Source organism: Stegostoma tigrinum, chromosome 23, assembly GCF_030684315.1.
Source record: "Stegostoma tigrinum isolate sSteTig4 chromosome 23, sSteTig4.hap1, whole genome shotgun sequence".
Lineage (NCBI taxonomy): Eukaryota > Metazoa > Chordata > Chondrichthyes > Orectolobiformes > Stegostomatidae > Stegostoma > Stegostoma tigrinum.
In genome coordinates this window covers 48,534,957-48,557,668 of record NC_081376.1, presented here as the reverse complement: position 1 = coordinate 48,557,668, position 22,712 = coordinate 48,534,957, and the positions used below count along the sequence as shown (strand labels likewise).

General features: G+C 44.1%; 1 protein-coding gene across 13 annotated transcripts in view; it reads left to right on the top strand.

The window, feature by feature from the left end:
- The window catches only part of mapk8ip3 (mitogen-activated protein kinase 8 interacting protein 3), a 190,456-nt gene that overhangs the window by 67,011 nt on the left and 100,733 nt on the right, over positions 1 to 22,712 (top strand). For 8 of the 13 annotated variants that reach the window (XM_059654159.1, XM_059654154.1, XM_059654153.1 and 5 more), the window contains 4 exons: positions 2,348 to 2,492; positions 9,563 to 9,797; positions 12,510 to 12,615; positions 16,346 to 16,464. In XM_059654159.1, coding sequence (XP_059510142.1) covers positions 2,348 to 2,492; positions 9,563 to 9,797; positions 12,510 to 12,615; positions 16,346 to 16,464 — 605 coding nt within the window. The remainder of the gene's footprint in view (positions 1 to 2,347; positions 2,493 to 9,562; positions 9,798 to 12,509; positions 12,616 to 16,345; positions 16,465 to 22,712) is intronic. The other 5 variants (XM_059654163.1, XM_059654155.1, XM_059654152.1 and 2 more) reach the window with 2 other exon arrangements.

The window sequence follows — 22,712 nt, the reverse complement described above, 5'->3', positions numbered from 1 at the left end:
GGAGGTGTTGACTTTGACATGAATGATACTTTCAGTGGGTTGAAATTCATGCTGATTTTTTAGGAACTGGTGAACAGATAATGGCCCTGGTACTAGGTGCTGTCCATGGTGCTGAATGTGACAAGGAGCGGCAGTTGAGGCTGTCCTGTGGAATTTCTAATGTTGATATTCAAAAGGAGCAATTGCAAAAAAAACACTTGCTAGTCTGTTCCCACCAAGCCCGTTTCCAGAACTAGCACAAGGGATATGAAAAATTGAAGTATTTTGGGGGCAACGGCTCAGTGTATTGTAATGGGGATGAGACGCCTCATTCAAGATCAGCTATCACTTGAGCGCATATGTGCTTGTAATGGGAGACCGATGTAGGAAAGAGAAAGTGTTGTAAAAAGAGTGAATCTTGCACCTATTTTTTGTAATGGTTATGAAAGATTTGAAGGATTGCACTTCACTTCAAATGTAGAAATGTCTAGACTTTCAAAAAGAGGTAGACTTGTTGTTTTCTGATCTGAAGCAAAAAAGCTTGTCAGCATTGGCAGTAGGAAAAACCAAACTCCCCAGGATGGAGGAATCTTCCTGTTTTTCTGGAATTGCAACATTTCAATTTAGGGAATCCCAACCTTTGATATGTTTTCCTGATCTCCACCTCATTCTCCACAGCACTTCGCATGTACATAACCTAGCAAGGTCATTTCCTGTTGTGAGTTCAAATGCTGTGGTCACTTTCGTTTCATGGAAATGCATTAGACCTGATGTTAGCATAAACAAAGAGAAAAATAATAATTCTTCTGAGAATTCCACCCACTTGAAGTTGCCTAGGAGTGTTTGAATTTCACTATAGATCATAGAAAGTGCTTATAATTCTCCAGCACATCAAACTTTAGTGACTTTATTGTTTTGTTCCATAATATGTACGTGATTCCTAATCTCACAGAATTTTAGGGCCTTGTTGTCTTTATTCACTCTCAATTTCTGCTGAGTGAAGTAGAGGTATGCTTGCTAGCCCCACTCCCCAATGGAGTGTTGTGGTTTTAAAGAGACCAATCAGGTTAACAGCTATAAATTTCAGCTCCGATATTCTGCTTTTGCAGAGCTGAGTTGCATCTCTGAAGACATTAGGATGTGTGACACTCTGCCCTCTGATTCAATGTAATCTGATGTCCAAAATAAAAATTTTTTGCAGGAACAAAATAGTACCAGAGTGCGTTTACTTTTCACAGAATTATACTGAAGATCTGAGACCGGCCTTAGAATAAGAACTAGGAGCAGGAGTAGGCCGTCTGGTCCCTCGATCCTGCTCCACCATCCAATAAGATCATGGCTAATCTTTTCGTGGACTCAGCTCCACTTACCCACCCACTCACCGTTAGCTTTTAATACCCATACTTTCAAAAATCTATTTATCTTTGCCTTAAAAGTATTCTACAGGGAAGCCTCAACTGCTTCACTGGGCAGGGAACTCCGTAGATTCACAACCTTTGAGGTGAAGAAATTCTTCCTCAACTTAGTCCTAAACCCACCCCCCGACCCCTTATTTTGAGGCTATGTCCTCTAGTACTTGTTTCACCAGCCAGTGGAAACAACCTCGCTGCTTCAATCTTGTCTGTTCCCTTCATAATTTTATAGGTTTCCATAAAATACCTCCTCATTCTTAAATTCCGATGAGTATAGTCCCAGTCTACTCAATCTCTCCTCTTAAACCAACCCCCTCAATTCCAGAATCAACCTAATGAACCTGCTCTGCACCTCCGCTGCTGCCACTGTAAAGCAGGGATTGTTTTCCTCTGCGTGGATTCTGTGCAAAGATATAGTCCTCCACTTTTCACTGTTACATTTAATGGAGAAATGATGTGGTGTTATTTCATTTCTGTGATTATGCTGAATGTTCTTGATGACTGTGTAGTATCACAAAATGAAAGAAAACATTTGGATGTAGTCATATTGAATGATTTATCTATAGTATTAATTGTTGTGATTATTGGAAATTGAGAATTCTTGCATTTGTCGTAATGTGTGCCAAATGGAAAGCTTTCACAACTTTTATGTTTTCACCAATATCTCCCTGTTGTTGATAGCACTGTAATGCTTAGAGAGCAATGAAGCATCTTGTCCTTATACTCAGGTCTGCAATAGCAAGATCTATGCAGTGAATTGAGGGGAATGTCGGTTAGGTTATTTTATTTTTGGATTATGATTATTCCACGGCACAACATCGTGGGCCGAAGGGCCTGTACTGTGCTGTACTTTTCTATGTTCTATAACGGTTAAGTAATTGCCTCAATGTTTCTGAAGAATGTGCGAATTGCTGGTAAATATGAAACTTCAATCGCACATTGTTGCTTTTTCCCAGTAGGAAGGAACGGCCAAATACTCTGGGCCTCTTCCCTGTATTGGACGGGAATCTCCGTGGGCAGCAAGTTGGTCGTATCACTCCTGGTTCTGACAATTGGCATCTGAGTGATCTGAGCCAGGCGCCATCTAAATGTAGCCTGAAGGTGAGTGAATCTTGGGCACAAGGGAAAATGAGCCGACTGGGCCTTCATTTCTAATGGAAAATACTGTGAACTTGGAACAGGAAAGGTGGCATGATTTCAGTGTCTAACATTTCCCCTTTTTAACTCCTTCCCTGTTGTTGGCTACAGTATTCTGCAGAGGAATGAAATTATCCAGGTTATGGGCCTCATTTTTGTTTTTAGTAGAGGAGACAGAAACACAAGCGAGGTTGAGTTGTGTAGCTATGATGTATTTTCTTGTTTCCATTTTAAGTTCTGCTGTATGTCCATTGAACAGAGTACAGTCTTAACAAGTGGCTAAAAATATACGAAGTGCAATTTTCATGTCTATCCATTGACTCAGGAGTTGCATGTTGCATTCTGATAAAAGTTGTATATATCTTCTGTGTATATTTCTCTATCTATAAAGTAGGCTGAGAAACAGGTGGTGGTTGTAGTATGAGGATGCAAGGTGGGTGGGAGGGGAGCCACTGCCTTCCTGATTCCCTGTGATTTTGTCACAGGAGGGCAGGTCAAAGGGTGACCTTCTGCCGAATGCCAGCTGAGGCCTGAGAGTGGCAACTAGGAGTCAATGGAGGGCTTTACCCTGGTGCTGCTGCTGGTTTTCCACAGAGCTGTGTCTCTTGTCTCCACACCCCCACCCCCCCACCACCCCGAAAGGATGTGTTGCGGGGAGGGGGGTGTTTGGTGTGCGAAAACATCCACACATGCTCACTTTACAAAAAGGTCTTGCCCGTAACCAAACAGGGATGGCACTGGCAGAGGTACTGCCTGTGTTTTATGCGCATATGCCAAGAGCATTTTTAGGTGTGTCAGCAGACATTCTTTATAGCTTGGACCTCACATGGGAGTTGGTAGACTGGATGTAACTGTGCTGTAAAACTTCATTTAGGACCATTTTGTTCCCCAAAAGCCATTCTGGAAGTTAACCTGAAAAGAATGAGCCTTGAGTGTTGGTGTTTTCTTGATTCTCGCTGTGCCTTATATCATGATGTTATCTGATCTCCTGCCTGATTGATAATGTCCAGCATCCTCCCATTCATTCTGTCTAACATCCCAGTCTGCCTCAGACTCTCCAACCCAATTGTAGCCTTTTAATTTCAATATCCTCAATGCTTCCGCTCTTTATCATTTCATGTTCACATTTACCTCCTAAACATTTGACACTGCTGTTCTTTTTCGTTGGAGTTACTGAATGGTGCAAATCTCTCTAATGCTTCTGTCAGTGATTGTAAGATCAGGCATAAAGGAAGGAACACTGCACTAGAAATTGGCCAGTGCTGAAAAAGGCACAGAGGCTGATGTTAATGTAAGGACAAGCTAAAGCAGTTGTTCCAAGCACCTCCTGATAGGAAGCTGTGTCCTGCCTGTCATGCTTCTAGAGGCAGGTGGCACTCCTGACCAGGTTGGGCCAGGTGTTGTGTTTGAGGGATTCAGAGGAATTTGAAAGAGGATGATGGCTGGACTGGCGACACCCTGCCAGATCCAGGAGCAAGACTGCTTTTCCCTGGCTCTGTGTAATCATACATAAGACTCTTTTTAATGTGATGTGGTTTTGTAAACCCTCCATTTCTGGGGCTGCTGTAACTTGAGCAAAGGAATCAGACACAGCGCATGTTACCCAGTTTTGCATGAACAGTAATCTTTGCAGATAATCCCCATGGCCAACTAAAAGCAGCAAGAATGATTGAACCTAACAGGAAGCTGTTTGGCCCATTGGAGTCCATGCTGGTTCTTGATGGGAACAATTCAGGTAATTCCCACTCACTAAAAATATTTCTTCTTCTTTCACCAACCCCTCCACCCTCCCACATCTCTTGTGCAGAAGTTTACAGCTTTGTCCCCAAATTCTTGTTCCATTGACAAATGGAGGCAACGTTCCTTTGTCTACCTTATCTAAGCTTGTGATAACCTTACATGTTTCAATCATGCTCCTTTGCTCCAAGGTGAACAGCCTCAGCTTCTCCAACCTCATCTCATCACTGACATCTCCTTATCCCTGGAGCCCTCCTGATAATTCCTTTCTAAACCCCCTCTAGGCCTTGCATGTCCTTACAAAAATGTTGTGACCTGAACTGGAGATACAATACTCTACCTGTGGACTGTAAAGGTTCAGCAAAACTTCCTTGCTTTTGTACTTTGATACCTTTTATTTAAGGAGCCCAAAATCATACCTGCTGTGTTACTGACTCTTTTATCTTGACACCTTCTCCTCCTGCCCGCAACCGATCTGTTATAAAGGAGAGGTTAAATGAAATGAACCTTGACACCTTCTGAGCAAATGCAGTCCCCATCTTCCCTGTGAAGACCTGTGTATTAATTCAAACTGTGCCATTGGGTTTATAATTGCCTCTTCCTATACCTCCTGCCAAAATACATCACCTCACACATCTCTGTATTAAATTCGATTTTTCTGTCCCCCTCTGAGAGTCTATTTATGCCCTGTTGCAGTCAGTTGATGTCAGCTTTACTGTTTGCTATTCTTCCAAATTTGATATCACACAAATGTGCTTAGCGGGCAAAGTGGCATTTTTACCAAGACAACAGATTTTTGAATTTAGCTAATTAATTTAAACCAGCCCCAAGATACCAAAACCAATTACATTTAATTCTGATGGTTTGGATTCTGTGACTTTGAGATGCAGAAGGCCATTCAGTCTATCATGTCTCTACTGGTTCTCTTACCTAGTGCCAGTCTACTGCTTTTCTTCCCCCACATCCTTGTCACCGTTTCTATCTAAATAATCATCCAATGGTCCTCTTGAATGCCTCAATTAAACTTGCATCCACCACGTTTCCAGGCAGTGTACTCCACACCCTATCTACTCATTGTGTGGAACAGCTTTTTCTCACATCACCCTTGTTTTGTTTGCACATCACTTTTAAACCTATGCCCTCTTGTTCCTCCTTTTGAGTGGGAACAGCTTCTCCCTATCAACTCTATCCGTCCTGCTCATGATTTTGGAAAAAATAAATCTTATCAAATCTTCTCTCAGACTTCGAAGAAGTTGAGGCTGCCTCTCCAAGGAGAACAATCAGACCTCATTGGTCTGTCATTCCTGGAACCATTCTTGTAAATTGATTCTGCCAATAACATTATTGACACATTTTTCAATTTTACTCTGTATTCCAGTTCCAGGTTATGGAAACACAGGAATTCACAACACTGAAGGCGACCATTCAACCCATTGTGTCTATAACTGTCTGACGAATGTCCAACCAACTCAATCCCACTTTCCAGCATTTGGTCTGTACTCCTATGAGTAATGACATTTAGGATCCAGATCCCAGTATTTTTAAATTGTTGTCACGAAGCAGGACTTCACCTGCTGCTATCAAAAACTGAAACACCCAGAGAAGCTCACCCCGCCTCATAGTCTGTCAAAGAAAGTGTGAAAAGTGGTATAACCTGCCTCCTCCTGCCCGCAACCGATCTGTTATAAAGGAGAGGTTAAATGAAATGAACTCATGACAGACACATAATCAACAAGTAACAAATTATTTATCAAACTCCAACAGTGAACAAATTAACAGAACTACTAACAAATCCCCTCCTAACTGCTAACTATTCCCAACGAAAACAAAATTCTAATGATATGCTGTGCCAATAAATACAAGTCCCAGTTATGGAATCCAAAATAATAAAATAATTTAAAACTTAATTTCTTGAAATTACAGCCAGGAAACGTCTTCCTTCTCTGTTGTTCTTCAGTCAGGAACGCCTTTCTCTGTTGAATTTGTCTGTTAGGAATATTAGCTAATGAGTGCTGTAGTACCTTTTTATTTAAATGGTGCTTACTCTGAGAACTTGGAGATTTCTGTGAGAGCCTGGCGATTCTTCTTTCTTTTATGGCTGAGACCTTTTTCTCCTGGCAGATGACAGTTGATTCTCTCACTGCATTTCAAATGTCCTCTTCTTTTCTACCCTTGATGACCTATTAAATTCTTAAAATAAGATTAGTTCCAGGTTGTCAAAATTATCAGATTTAAATCTAATTGGGCTTTGGTATCTAGGGCCTGGTTTAAATTCATTAGCTAAATTCAAAAACTTCTGGTTTTGGTAAAAATGCCACTTTGCCTGCTAACAACACAGCCTTTTGATTAAAATGTTTAAATTTCAAGAACTCTGTGTGTCTGCTCTTGCCTGCAGACAGTTTTTTCTCCAAGTGAAAAAGAAACATCATCTTTTAAAGGGACCACAGACACTTTCCCCTATCATTTTACAATCATCAAATCCTCTATCCAACTTTGCAACAATGCGTTAAGTATTTCAACTTCCATCACCTTTTCAGACAGTGAGTCCCAGATCCCTACAATCCACTGGAGGAACTGATCTCCTCTTAAATCCCCTCTACACCTTCTTCATCTTAACCTACTCCACCACCTCAGTTATGGCTCTGTTGAACAGGAGAAACTAGGTCTTCATATCCAATTTATCTAGGCTCCTCACTATCATATAATATTCAGTTAGGTCTTCCTTCTGGCTCCTCTGTTCCATAGACAACTGCCCCAGTCTATCTAATCTTTCCTTGTAACTAAGATTCTCCATTCCAGGCAACATTCTCGTAAATCAGATGTTGCTGGAAAAGCTCAGCAGGTCTGGCAGCATCTGTGAAGAAGAAAATCAGAGTTGATGTTTCAGGGCCAGTGACACTTCCACAGAACTGGTGACTGGGAAAACATTGGTTTATAAGCTGAAAGTTAGGAGGGGTATGGGGTATGGAGTAAATGATAGGATAGAGCCCGAAGTGAGAGTGGAGAAGTTGGACTATCTGGCTGGGAGGGTGAATAGTTCTTAATGGGGACTGTTAGTGACTAAGAATAAGAAATGTGATAACAAGGCCTGGTGTGTGAGGCAGGGGGCTGAGATGTGGCAGAGTTAAGGCCCTAAAATTATTGAACTCTGTTGAGTCTAGGGGGCTGCAGGGTCCCCAAACATGAGCTGTTGTTCGACCAGCTTGCAATGAACTTTGCTGGAACACTGCAGCAGGCCAGGGAGTAGGATATTCTGTTAAAGTGGCAGGCAACAGGTAGCTCAGGGTCTTTTTTGTGAGCAGAATGTAGGTGTTCTCCAAAGCGGTCACCCAGTCTATGCTTCGTTTTCCCCAGTTTAGAGAAGACCTCATTGTGAGCAGCGAGTGCGGTCGGCTAGATCGTGTGAAGTGCAGGTGAAGTGTTGCTTCACTTGGAAGCTACATTTGGGTCCTTGGATAGTGGGGAGGGAGGAGGTAAGTGGGCCGGTGTTACACCTGCGTGGGTTACAGGGGAGGGTACTATAGGGTTGTTGGGGTGGAGGGCGTGGTGGTGGTGTTGGGGGTGAAGGAAGAATAGACCAGGGTGTCCCAGAGAGAATGGTCCCTGCGGAAGGTGGACAAGGGAGGGGAGGGGAATGTGTGTCTGGTGGTAGCATCTCTCAGGCGGTGGTGGAAATGCATCTGATGATCTTCTGGATGTGAATGCTGGTGGGATGGCAGGTAAAGTCAAGGGGAACCCTATCGCTGTTGCGGGACGAAAGGGAAGGGGTGAGGGCGGAACGTGGGAGATGGGTCAGACCCAGTTGAGGGCTCTCGACAGCGGTGCTGGGGAATCCTCGGTTGAGAAAAAAGGGGATGTTTCAGAGGCTCCCTTGTCGAAGGTGGTCTTATCAGAACGTATGCGACGGAGACACAGGAACTGAGAGAATGGGATAGAGTCTTTACAGGAAGCAGGGCGTGAAGATGTATAGTCTAGGAAGCTGTGGGAGTCGTTGGGTTTTCAATTCCAGTCGAAGGAGGGAAGCAGCACTGATGATATCATCAATATCGATAAGGTAAATATATGACAAGCTATGTGGTAAATGATAATTGGAGAAGCCCTGGGGAAAATTGATGTACAGAGAGATCTGGGTGTTCAGGTCCATTGTACCCTGAAGGTGGCAACGCAGGTTGATAGCGGTAATGAAGGCATATGGCATGCTTTCCTTCATCGGACGGGGTATTGAGTACAGGAGTTGGCAGGCCATGTTACAGTTGTATAGGACTTTGGTTCAACCACAGTTGGAGTACTATGTGCAGTTCTGGTTGCCACATTACCAAAGGATGTGGATTCTTTGGAGAGGTTGCAGAGGATGTTCACTGGGATGCTGTCTGGTATGGAGGACACTAGCTATGAGGAGAGGTTGAGTAGATTAGGATTATTTACATTAGAAAGACGGAGGTTGAGGGGGGGAACCTGATTGAGGTCTACAAAATCATGAGGGGTATAGACAGGGTGGATAGCAGGAAGCTTTTTCTCAGGGTGGGGGACTCCATTACTAGGGGGTCACGATTTCAAGGTGAGAAGGGAAAAGTTTAAGGGAGATATGTGTGGAAAGTTCTTTATGCAGAAGGTGCTGGGTGCCTGGAACGCGTTGCCAGCGGAGGTGGTAGAGACGGGCATGATGGCATCATTTAAGATGTATCTAGACAGATACATGAATGGGCAGGGAGCAGAGGGATACAGATCCTTGGAAAATAGGTGGGTTAACAAGGTGTAGAGCTGGATGAACACAGCAGGCCAAGCAGCATCGGAGGCTGTAATGTTAGAGGCTGGTGCCTTGAGTGAGGAGAGGGGTACTGACCACCTGAAGGTTGTGGGGAGTAGACAGAGTTCAGGCCTGTGCTATAGCTGGAGTTCAGAGCCAGCACTCCATGTGGACTTAATAAAACTGCTCTTACTGGTCTTACATTGATGCCATTTCTGGGAAGGACCCAGACAATGATTAATCTGGTAAGTTTGTGCATTTTTGGAATTGACTGTGAGGCAAACTGGGTGTTAGTGAATGGAGCTTTCTGTCTTGGCTAATTGTGTATCTCATTGATACTTAAATCTTCTGCCCCAGTTGTCTAGTTATTTTGACTGGTTAGAGTTTCTGTCTGATTCCTGCTGTGTTTCGATGACAGATGTAGCATCTTTTTGTTTATTTTACACAGTTTGAAATAGATTGAAGCTGTCAATTCGCTAGCCGGACACGACAGTCTCTCATTGTGAGGACGGCTCTGCGGTTGTAACACTCCTGTAACTTTTTGCGACAGGATGACACCTCGGAGTCTGGGCAATCGTCTGCAGCTGCCACCCCGAGTACTACAGGGACCAAGTCAAACACCCCAACGTCATCGGTACCTTCCGCAGCTGTCACTCCGCTAAACGAAGTAATTAATCCAATCTACAACGGGGACAACAACGTCAGGAACCAGCGAAAGTGGGCGAAAGGTAATAGCAGAAACATGGAAGTCCAGGTCAACCAGGAGATGAGGAACGTCAGCATAGGTGAGAGATTACTCCTGCTCCCTCGTTTATCTGTGCTCATTCAGTTGAGGATTGCCCGTGCTGAGCACAGTAACGTTTTCCAGCGTGAAACCCAGTTGTCGTGCCCAGGACTGCAAGTTCAGGGTGGCCTGACGTTGGTCACAACTTCAGTCATCTTCTGCCGAAATTTAAAAAAAGACCGAAAGAACTGCGGACGCTGTAAATCAGGAATAAAAACCAAAGTTTCTGCAAAAGCTCAGCAGGCCTGGCAGCATCTCTGAAGAAAAAAGTCAGAGTTAACGTTTCGGGTCCGGTGACCCTTCCTCAGAAGTGATGGTGTCACCGTTGTAAGCACCGTTGTCGACCAGCCCTCAACCGAGTGTGACCCATCTCCCAGTCTTCCACCCTCATTCCCTCTCTTCCCTCCTCCAACAGCGATTGGGTTCCCCTGGTGTTCACCTACCATCCCACTGGCATCTACATCCAAGAGATCATCAGGTGCCATTTCTGCCACCTCCAGGGAGATGCCACCACCAGACACGCATTTCCTCTTCCCCCCTCTTATCTGAACTCTGCAGGGACCATTCCCTTTGGCACACCCTGGTCCGCTCTTCCTTCATCCCCATCGCCTCCCCGCAGTCCCCTGGCACCTTGCCCTGTAACCGGCGAAGGTGTAACACCTGCCCATTTGCCTCCTCCCTCCCCAGTATCCAAGGACCCAAATATACCTTCCGGGTGAAGCAACACTTCACCTGCACTTCCCACAATCTGATCTACCGCATTTGCTGTTCACAATGTGTTCCCTTCAATGCTGGGGAAATGAAGCATAGACTCTGCAATCACTTTACAGATCGTCTACATTCTGCTCTCAAAAAAAAAAGACGCTGAGCTGCCTGTTGCCTGCCACTTTAACAGACCACCCTGTTCCCTGGCCAACATCTCTGTCTCTGGCTTGCTGCAGTGGTCCAGCGAAGTTCAGTGCAAGCTGGAAGAACAACACTTCACTTTCCGCTTGGGGACCCTGCAGCCCTTCGGACTCGGTACAGAGTTCAATAATCAGGAACAAAAACAAAGTTGCTGAAAAAACTCCATGAATATTTTGAAGGCAGAGGTGGATAGGGTTAGGGTTTTTGTTAAGCAAGGGGTTAGAAAGAATCGAAAACAAACCTGCTGGAAAAGCTCAGCAGGTCTGGCAGCATCTGTGAAGAAAAAAATCAGTGTTAATGTTTTGGGTCCAGTGTCCCCTTTCAGAGAAAGGGTCACTGAACCTGAAACGTTAACTCTGTTTTCTCCTCCGCAGATGCTGCCAGACCTGCTGAGCTTTTCCAGCAACTTTTTTTATTTTTGTTCCTGATTTACAGCATCCGCAGTTCTTTTGGTTTTTATGGAGTTCAATAATTTTAGGGCCTAAACTCTCCCATGTCCCATCCCCCTACCCCACTCATCAGGCCTTGTACCACATAGCCTGCCGTCATACAACACCTGTTGTTAGTCATTAATAGTCCCCATTAACAACTATTCACCCTCCTAACCTTTATCAAGTCCTTTGTCTACCCAACTGCTCTTCTCTCTCTTCTTGCTCTATCCTATTGTTTACTCCCTACCACATTCCCCTCCCTAGTTTCTGCATATGAACCAATGTTTTCCTATCTACCATCAATTCTGAGGGAGGGTGACTGGACCTGAAACACTAACTCTGAATTTTTTTCTTCACAGTTGCTGCCAGACCTGCTGAGCTTTTCCAGCAACTTCTGTTTTTGTATCACCTTCTGTTTTGTCAGATAGCCATCTGATATGTGCTTCCCAACACTCGTAGCCCTCCTATTTAAATTTACTTACCCATGTGCACGTACCTGAGCATTTAGAGCCATACACCATCTATTTAAATCCACTGATTTTAAATTAGATTGCTACTTTGTTTTTACTCTTGAATGTTTGTGATAACTCTCAAGACAGAATTGGCTTATCATACTTTTCTGTCACTTGGATGGTCGCGATGCTGTTTGTAATTATGCTCCAGAGTGTCACTTTTACATTGTGACACTCTTCACTGTAACTTTGACATTAAGTATTGATAGAGCCAAGATTCACGTGACCTCTGAGTTGAACCTCTTAATTTATCAGATTGTGATATAGTTATATATTTTATGGTGTAACAATTGATTTTATTGGTGGGTGTGATTTCATTGGGTGGGATTCAAATTTGTTGGGGATGCAATATTAGTGACTTCAGACTGTCCACTCATTATGCACCTCATCTGATTTTGCATTTCATTGAAACCAGCGCCCCAAAATGTTCACATGATACTATCTCAACAGGGCAATTAATCCTGGTTGAAATAAATGGATGAATAATTCGGGTACTATAATGTATTCACTGTCACTTACTAATCACTTCAAGTATTGTACCACTCTGTCATATAACTCACTGTGATATACCACTTCTTTCAATATACTACCTGGAAACACCATTATCAGTAAATCAGAAACCAACACTCTGATATGGGTCTAGGCCTGAAACGTCAGCTTTTGTGTTCCTAAGGTGCTGTTTGTCCTGCTGTGTTCATTCAGCTCCACACTTTGTTATCTTGGATTCTCCAGCATCTGCAGTTCCCATTATCTGATATCCCAAGACTGGGTTAGTTCAGGATTACTTGCACAGAACACTGATATTCAATAGTTTAATGATTTATCTTACTGTGAAATTAATTGTACCCTTGAAATTATTTGCAGGAATGGGAAGTAGTGACGAGTTGTCTGATCTTCAGGAGATTATTGATTCAACACCAGAGCTTGATATGTGTCAAGATTCTCGCTTTGAAGGACGTGGAGGCAACAGGTAGTTTTCCAGCTCAATACATTCAGTGAAGGGCAGTGCGATTCAAGTGGGGCGTGTATCATGATAATGGTTCAGGGTTTTTCCCCCTCTCTCGTCTCATCAAAGCATCTGTTTTCGTGGCGCGCTAAAGTGAGGAACAAACTGGTGGAAACCAATTGGATTTAGCCTGTACGGTGACTATGCTCCAGGGTTTCTAGGAAGTGTTACTGGGAGTGTCCTGGTTGCTTTAGTAATGAGGAAGTATAGGATGTTTCCATACTCCAGATGTGCAGAGTGTTTCTTTGAGGTTGGAAAATATAAATGTACAGAGAGATCTGGGCATCCTTGCCAAAAAATCACTGAAGGCTAATACATCGGTGCAGCAGACTGTAGGATAGGCTAATGGGATGTTAGTCTTATCACTGAGGGGTTAAGTACAGGAATAGTGAAGATATACTTCATGTGCTTAAGAGCTTGGTTAGACTGCACCTGGAGTGTTGTGTGCGGTTTTGGTCTCCTCCTCTCAGGAAGGATGATATTGCCGCAGCAGAGTGCAGTGAAGGTTCACCAGATTTGTCCCTTGGACCATCCAGGAAGTTAGTTGGAGTAAGCTGGGCTGTATTCTCTCAAATTTTGAAGACTGAAAAGTGATCTCATTGAAACTTACAAAATGCTTTAAAAGGCTGGAGAAGGTAGATGCAGATATTTCCCCTGGTTGGGTATTCCAGAACTGGGGGCATTGGCTAAAATTGAAGGGAAAGCACTTGGTAATGGGTAATTTCTTCTCTCTTTTTAATCAGAGGGTTACAAATCATGGGAATTATATATCCCAAAGGGCTTTGGAAGCTCAGTCTTTGAGTTTGATTTAAGATCGAGATTGATAGCATTCTAGATACCAGTGAAGTAAAGAAGTTCGGAAGATTGGATGATCGGCCATGATCACATTGAATGACAGAACAAGCTTGATAGGGTGAGTAGGCCATTCAGCCCATGTTCCATCTTGCCAACTAAATTCCTGGTATACATATCTGGGGCACTCTGCAAAGCACCCAAAGAAGTTGACACTGGGCCTTGCACGAAAGGGATTACAGAGGCGTGGCAGCAGAGTGAGAGACAAAAGTGGAGCAGTCACTTACATTCGGGTGTCTTTGAGCATTGGAATCGTCGTGGTGCTGCTGTCCAACAGCAGCCAAGTGAGACTGAAGCTGGTAACTGGAATAAAGCTGTAATCGGAGATAATGGGAACTGCAGATGCTGGAGAATCCGAGATAACAAAGTGTGGAGCTGGATGAACACAGCAGGCCAAGCAGCATCTCAGGAGCACAAAAGCTGATGTTTCGGGCCTAGACCTCCGACACTTCCGCTGTCTACAATTCGACCCCACCACTAAAGATGTTTTTCCATCCCCACCCTTGTCTGCCTTCCAGAGAGACCGCTCTCTCCGCGACTCCCTTGGCCGCTCCACACTCCCCTCCAACCCCACCACACACGGCACCATCCCCTGCAACCGCAGGAAGTGCTACACTTGCCCCCACACCACCTCCCTCACCCCCATCCCAGGCCCCAAGGTGATTTCCACATCATGCAGATGTTCACCTGCACATCCGCCAATCTGGTATACTGCCGCTGTTCCCGGTGTGGATCCCTCTACATTGGGGAAACCAAGCGGAGGCTTGGAGACCGCTTTGCAGAACACCTACACTCAGTTTGCAGTAAACAACTGCACCTCCCAGTCACAAACCGTTTTAACTCCCCCCTCCCATTCCTTAGACCACATGTCCATCCTGGGCCTCCTGCTCTGCCATAATGATGCCACCGTAGGTTGCAGGAACAGCATCTCACGTTCCACTTGGGAACCCTGCAGGCCAATGGTATCAATGTGGATTTCACAAGCTTCAAAATCTCCCCTTCCCCCACTACATCCCAAAACCAGCCTAGCTCGTCCCTGCCTCCCTAACCTGTTCTTCCTCTCACCTATCCCCTCCTCCCAGCTCAAGCCGCACCTCCATTTCCTACCAACTAACCTCATCCCGCCCCCATGACCTGTCCGTCCTCCCCGACCTGACCTATCCCCTCCCTACCTCCCCACCTATACTCTCCTCTCCACCTATTTTCTCCTCCATCCATCTTCGATCTGCCTATTTATTTCAGATCCCTCTCCCCATCCCCCTTTTCTGATGAAGGATCTAGTCCCAAAATGTCAGCTTTTGTGCCCCTGAGATGCTGTTTGACCTGCTGTGTTCAACCAGCCCCACACCTTGTTAACTGGAATAAAGCTGCTGTCTGTCCTCTTGGGCTAAAATGCTACATTTCTCTCTTGTTTGATAGGGCATGACTTTCGCAGACTTTGGGCTCACCCAGGGGATGTAACCATGCCACAGTTTTGATTGTAGAGTAGGCGCTGTGTGTTTTGTCTGATGTTACCCCTTGTCCAAAATGAGTGTAGTGAGTGACTGTAGTCCAACCTGAGGATTGCCTGGATCTTGGCCACAGATATAGCTGTGTTATAGCTGGCTCCCACTGTCTCTTCAGCCCAGATTGAAGGAATTATCTAAAGGCAGAATGCTGGCAACATGAAACTGATGTAATTCTATGGAGGCCGGTGTCCTGTCACCAAGTTACCCCGTATTTACATGTGCACAATACATGGACTCTGATCAGCTTAGAGCCAGTCCCTGGCGTGAGGAGAATCCCTGACACTCCTGTTTACCTACTGAATGAGATCCACCTAGTGGACCCCAGCCCAATCACCACAGAAAAGTACCCTGGGAGTGTTGGAGAAACGTCAGGATATCTGGCAGCTGCGGAGAGAGAAATCGAGTTAATGTTTTGAGTTCAGTATGACACTTCAAAGGAGAAATAGTGGAGTGTTTTATTCGGGGGTCGGTGTGGCAAGAGGGCTTCTGTATGTACGCCCTAGTCTTTGTTTCTCTGGTGAATTTTGAAGATAGAATATAGAACATAAAACAGTACAGCACAGGAACAGGCCCTTCAATCCTCCCATGTCTGTACCGATTATGATGCTGTCCTAAACTAATCCTATCTGCTTTCACGTGATCTGTACCCCTCTCTTCTCTGCCTGTTTGTGCCTGTCTAAATGCCTCTTATTGTGTTTGCTTCTACCCCTTCCCCTGGCAGCACACTCCAGGAACCTATCACAGTCTATGTTTCTAAAAAAAACCGTGCCTTGCACCGCTCCTTTAAACTTAATCCCTCTCACTTTAGATCTGTGCCCCCTTGTATTTGATGTTTCTGGCCAGTGTGAAAGACTCCCAACTATCCACTGTATCCATGCCTTTCATAACTTTATATACATGTATCAGGTAATAGCCATAATCCATCCAGTGTTGTTTCATACATTGTTCTGTCATCCCAGGAATCATCTCAGCTTGTGGGCCATGAGGAGTTTGCTTGTTCTGGCCCACTGTTTCCATCCCTACAATTTTATAGAGCCTTTGCCCAATTCCCAATTCAAAACAGCGAGAACAGTGAAGATTTCTTTTTGTTCGCATAGAATTGTATATAAACAAGTAACTTATCATTTAGATGATATTTTCTCCTGTTTTTGATGGAAGACTGGGCTTGTAAATCTTGCCCTGAAAGTTAATGTTTACGTTGATGGCAGCTGTAACACTATAAGGTGGGTTACCATGGCGATGCTTGGCTGACAGGGCCGTGTGTCGGGTGTGTAAATCTGCTGTGTGAGGTTAATGCACGATCTAATCTTATTGTTGTAAATTGGATCATTCAGCCCCACGCAAGGAATTGTAAATAAGGCGTTTGGGATTAACACGGAATCATTGTACCATGAGCTTTCCACTGCTGGGTCAGAAGTCATCGGGGATGTGGATGAAGGGGCAGATCTTCTCGGTAAGTCAAGCATGTGCAAATCCGTTCGGCTTGGATTTGTAAACAGGGACAGATGCAAGAAAAGAAATGATTCCATCAGTATTCCCAAATGATTTTCAACCTGTTTGTTGTCTTGAAGTCAAAGTGAAGGTGTAAAAGTACAATTTACAAAATGCTGAATTCGTCCTCAGCATTACAAAACATTTTCCTTCCTTCCCGAATGAATGCTTAAAAAAGCTTGCCGTATTTAATTGATGCAAATTTAAACAAATTGGTTTAAATTATGTCCTTCCAATTTCTGTGAAAAGAGCTTTTTATTTCTCTGTGATACTTAGCGTTTTTCAGGCAACTTTCGAGACCAGCAAGGGGAATGCTTGCCCGAAGTTCATTTAGGATGGTCTGATCGCTTTGAATCTCCAATTTTCTTTTCTCGCTCTCAGGAATTACTTCACCTCTGCTCTCCGTCTCAAATGTGGTTCAGTTCAGGGAGCTCCACCTGGGAGTTGACCATTCTACAACTCAGTAATGAGAGTAATTATCCTCCCTCAATCGGTTCTGTCTAGTTGCTGAATCCTCCAGTGGTTACTGAGCCAATGTAGTTGAGTGGTCAAGAATTTGATTAATTGAGCATATTTAAAAAGTATTGAGATCTGAGTGAAACATATGTTGAAAACACATTTGCTCTATTTGCATTATTTTTAAAATATGTTTGGAGATTGCGAAAAGAAGTGGACAGGCCTGTTGTTGGCTGCGTTTTGTCTTTTTAACTGTTTATTTTTACGGTTCTTTCACTATCATTAACCCCCTAAATGTTTGGTTTTTTTAATCTGTGAACTTTCCAGTAAATAACATGAGTTTTGCCTAATGTCAACGCACAGAGCCAAATATTTTTTAACTTTTTTTTTGCCTATTCATTCACAGTGGCTATTCGCATTGCAATCACTAATTTGCAATAAGGGTGGAGCATGTGACATTTCCTCATCTCTTTGCTGATGCTATGTAGCACATGACCAGCAGGAAAGTCTGGGATAGGGGAGGGGGTGCGGAAAACAGCATGTCTCGTCCATTGATTTACATTCTAATGACACATCTGTGATGAATGATTTTTGATATGGGAGATAATGACCTGTATTCGCAAATTTCATGAAACCGTGTTTTGGTGCTTAAGCCATCTTCCCCATTGCATGATTGATACAAATTGAAAGATAAAACACCTCACTGGTACATAAACATCAAATTAAGTAGTGATGTAAGAATTCTTTTTTTTTCTTGATAATGGGTTTATTCACAGAATGTGGCACTATTTATGTCTGCCTCCTACCTAATAACCCAGGGTCCCAGCACACAGAGTGCTGTAGGTGCATAATCAAACAATGCCCATTACCTCTATTTATCAGAATAATAGAAATAACTTACAGTCAAAGGTCACACTTTTGATTTGGACACAAGTTCAGTATATGATAAAGGATCAATGTTGAGGTGCTGTATTGAGAGAATTTTGGGCTTGATACAGGAAGCTGTGCACTTTCTCACAAAATTTGTCCATCTAGCCAATGTAGAAACAGACAAAAATCCAACAAAATTAGTGACCGGCATGTACTGGCTGGACAAAAACAGTTTGGAGGAGGCCGGAGATGACATGGCGTGGAGCTGGAGGAACACAGCAGGCCAGGCAGCATCAGAGGAACAGGCAAGCTGACATTTTGGGCCAGAACCCTTCTTCGTTTTCGGATGCTGTATTCCTCCAGCTGCACGCTTTATCTCTGCCTCCACCAACAGCAGTCCTTACTACCTCTTGGAGAAGGTTGGTTTCTTGCTTCAAGCATTACCTCCTCACTGTCCCCTCCACTAATGGATAATGTGCTTTCATTCATATTTCCAGTTTCTGCAGTGCTTCCTTTTGTTCATGATTTAGAATAAACCTAAAGTGTCCTCACTCTGCAGTTCATGTGCTGGGGCCACTGCCCAGTGGTCTTTGCCTTAAATTCACAGCTAATAACCGAGCTGGAGCTAAAGGCAGTCAGAACAAGTTTGATGTACAAGTGAACAACATGCTCCCTGTGATTGACATCTTTGACTCCTGTGTTGACAATAAATTACTAACTGTCCCCGAGCTGTGAGGCCCTAATTTACCCCTTACATGAATTTGCTGTTTCACCAAAGGTTTTCCTGAGTGCAGCGCTCTCCTGCCATTTAAAATGTGAATGACAGCTCCAGCACCTGTTGGCCTGCAGTAATTTGAGTATGTTTTATCAGAAATGTGAAATTGAAATCCTTCCTTAAATGGTGATCAGCAAGTACAAGTGTCTCAAGGCCACTTGTCCCCAGATGTGTCATTACATGCTCACTGTGCTCTGATACCAAAATTGCTGTAGAAATCTAGATGAACACAGCAGGCCAAACAGCATCAGAGGAGCGGGAAAGTTGATGTTTTGGGTCGAGATCCTTCTTCTGAAGAAGGGTCTAGACCCAAAACATCAGCCTTCCTGCTCCTCTAATGCTGCTTGGTCTGCTGTGTTCATCCAGCTTCACACCGTGTTATCTCAGATTCTCCAGCATCGGCAGTTCCTACTATCTCCGTAGAGATTGTGGCAACTTTCACCTTGCCTCAAGGGAATCCTGCCTGGTTGGTTGGGGGAAGGTCTGTCTATATCACCAGTGTAGGTTTGGAGGCGCAAGCCTTTTACTAAATAGAATGCTTTGACTGAACTAGAGTCTTCATTTGCAGCTGGAGTTGTCCAGAGTGTGCAATTCCAGCCCTTCAAAGGAAGGTTTGGAGGTGCAGCCCAGAAACCTGCTTTTCACATTTGGAGTCTGTTCTCCCTACCCCAAAAACTAAAAGCTGCTTTGCTCACCAAATAGAAACATTGACATGGCCAAGATCCTAGATTCTTGCTACATTTTCAGCTCCTCCAATAGCATGTGATTATCCCATGAACACAAGCATCCAAGGGACACTGGTCATATGAACTTGCTTCTATGCTGAATAATGCTTTCTCTGCAATGGGTTTCTGTGCAGTAATTGACTGTCAAAATGTATTTATTTCTCAGAAAGGGTCCTCTCCGTTCCTCCACTCCATTTACAGTAAAACTTATCTGAAAATCGGACCCTGTTGTGTGACTGCGTCCTGCTGAAGCATTTCTGCCGCAGATGGTTAAATGCCCAAACTGCACACTTGTTCACCTTGCTTCACCCTCCAACCTGAGGCAAAATAGAGTGAAAGCCATGCCAAGCATGGTGAGGGAAAAACATTTCTGATCACCAATGGGCTTTAAACAATAGGATGAAAGTACTGAAGCAGCTGAATACACAGAACTTAGCCCCAACACAGTGTGTCCAGATTTGGTTAATGATTTGTCTCATTCTCATTTTAAAGGGACAGACCAGTTGTTAGTGTCAGAAATGCAGGTCCCTTTAAGGATGAACTCCGAGCAGCTCCAGAGTTGATTGGGACCCGGTTACGCTCACCAGTCTTCTGTTTTTGAAATTTAGGGCCTTCCCTTGTGGGGGTGTTAGTTTTTGGGCAGGAACAGATCCAGAAGAGAAAGGTGGAAATTGGGGATGGTGCTATACTAGATTTACAATAAAATCCTTGTGGATTTCTGAAGTGTTTTTTTTGTTTTGGCTGCATGTTTCAACATTTGGATATCAATCTGTTGAACACCAGTGCTTAGCAAATGTAGGTTGTTGAATTTTCAGTTAATCTGCTGTGACCTGGATGCAATTTACAGAAATCATGATGTCCTTGTACAAAGGTACTCGCGTGCATTGACTCTCCCTCACGCTCTCGCACATGCACACTCGGTCACTTTCTCCCTGCCAGTGAAGTTAATGCTGAACTGTGCCATCAGTAACCGGGTGGGTGATCCACTCAGTGGGATTGCTGCTCGGAAAGTGAATTTCAGGAGCTTCCTTTGGGCTTTTCTCGCTTTTCCATTCAAACTTGGGAAGAATCCTGGTAATTGGGAGTTTCTACCAAAGCTTTGCCAGTGAAAAGAAGAAAAAAAAACATTCCTTGAGGATGTAATACACCCAGCAAGTGATTGTTACATAATGACTTGCAACTTGTATCAATAAAGTTTTGCAGTTTAACCTGCAGCTCATTTAGGAAAACCCGGTGATATTTGCTGTGAAGTACTCATTCTTAGCCTTAGACTCAGAGCAACACTCTGCCATGGCAGTGTTTTCATACAGCAGTGCCCTTATACAATAACATTCGTCTAACGTACTCTGCAGTTTAAGTGGTGACACTTACACAGCCATGTATTTGTACTCTCTCACTATCCTACAACCTACAGACAATGGCGTGTGTCTTAGCTTGTGGGCTTCTGTTATTGCCAGTGAGGAGGATATTGTGCAGGAAAGCTGACACTGCACTCCCTTCATGGGGAAATGTTGATATGTTTAGCAAACTGTGCCAAATTAATCATATGTCTCACCGATGAAAGTATTGCAGTAACACCAAAACCGCTGCAGTATTTGCCCCATCCTCATGATGCTGTTCCATTTGGGTTACATGAGATGAGCTTAGAATGGCTCAGATATCCTAATGACCAGTCACAGTAATAACCCAGTCAGGACTGTGATTTGTGTGGGGAGCTGTCAATTCAGAAGGGGCGAAATGCAGTAAAGAACGTAGAATAAGAAACTGCTGGCTCACTGGGCACAGTGATGCTGTGGAGCAGATCAAAAATCATTCCTAATCCAAGGCGGAATTCTCCCCCCTTCTTTGCTGCAGCGCCGAATCCATCTGCTCGGCTATTCTTGCCACCAAGGCTGGAGTTTTAAAAAAGAGAAAAACAAAACCACGCTCTGTGGAATAAGAGGCTGGACAATGGCTCAGAAATGGTAGCAAAACAAAATTCTCTTCAGTAATGCACGTCCTGACCAAAGTGAAATTCTTCTTAGGCCAACCCCACACCTGCACTGATTTGACCAGTTTCTGAGCCATTTTATGAAATCCTGAGTCCACCAGTGGTTGTCCTGACATCGTGGTAAGATTTGCAAGTAAGTGACCAGTTAACGCCATTGGTGGTTTCGGAGTTGAATTTGTGCAGTAGGGACTCTAAGCTGTTGCATTGCTACAAATGTTCTTTAGTTTTCTATCTGCATCTTACACACTGGTCTGACCTATATTATTTCATTTCCATGGTCACTTGAAATGGCTGCCAGGATCACTGATGGGTTTTCTTTTTATGTTGTGACTTTATTTTTGGAACTTTAATTGCTGATTGACTTTTTTGTTTTGTTTTTTCGCTCCCTTTTATCCTCCCGGTCTGTCTGCTTGGCGCTGGACATCTCCATAGGAGAGTTTTCAGGTGTGTATCTCTCCTCTGATTGGTGTGTTTGTGTTGGTGCTGTACACATTGTCAATGCTTCCCCTGACCGCTGTACACCCTCACTTTCAGCTTTTGGCCAGTGCTTCCCATCTGGTTCCCTCAACCTGCCCTCCCTAGCCGCAGTAAAGAGCGGAACACTTCTGCCCCTTCTCCACCCACTCCGCATCCTGCAGCAATGAAACTTCCTCGTGGACAGCAACTTCAGGGCTCCCCTGCACCAAACAGCTGTTTTCTGATTTTGAAACCACCAGCTGCTGTTAGATTTATTGTTTTTTGAGGGTAGGACAGAAGCAATTGTCGTTTCACCTCTGTGTTCCACTAATGGGGCATTGGGCTTCAATGCCACAGGCTCCAAATTACAGTCTCCATCCACTAAGCCATCACTCCACCATGGCCACTCAACCCTTGGACTGAATAGCACCAAGCGTCTCTGTAAGGTTCAATGGGAGACAGTCTGCACCACTCCATGCACTGATGATGTTGGCCATTGGGTATAGCTCAGTCAGCTCCACTGAATGCATAACAACCATGTGGTAGTTTGCGTGAAGGGACTTTGGGCTGTAAAATGTTGGCGATCTCAATGCCTGTCAACTATAAAGACAAAAGGCAGCATTTGAAATGTCTCATTGCAAGGGGTAGCCTTTTGATCCTAGTTGAGGTACTGTTTGATGTTGGGTTTGTCACCTTGGTGCACTCTGATAATCCCCACACCCCCAACATTACCATTTTAAATGCATGCTGTGCCTTGCTCTGAATGCTTCTTTGGAAAACAGCTCAAGTCTCAGAAGAACAAAATACTGTAGATGTTGGAAGTTCTATAAATTCTGAGCTCCCCTTGCAGCCTTTGTGGAGAGATATGGTCCATGTTTCAGTGGCCTCTCTGCTGATGGAGGATCATTATCCTGAAGCATTAACTCTGTTCCTGTCTC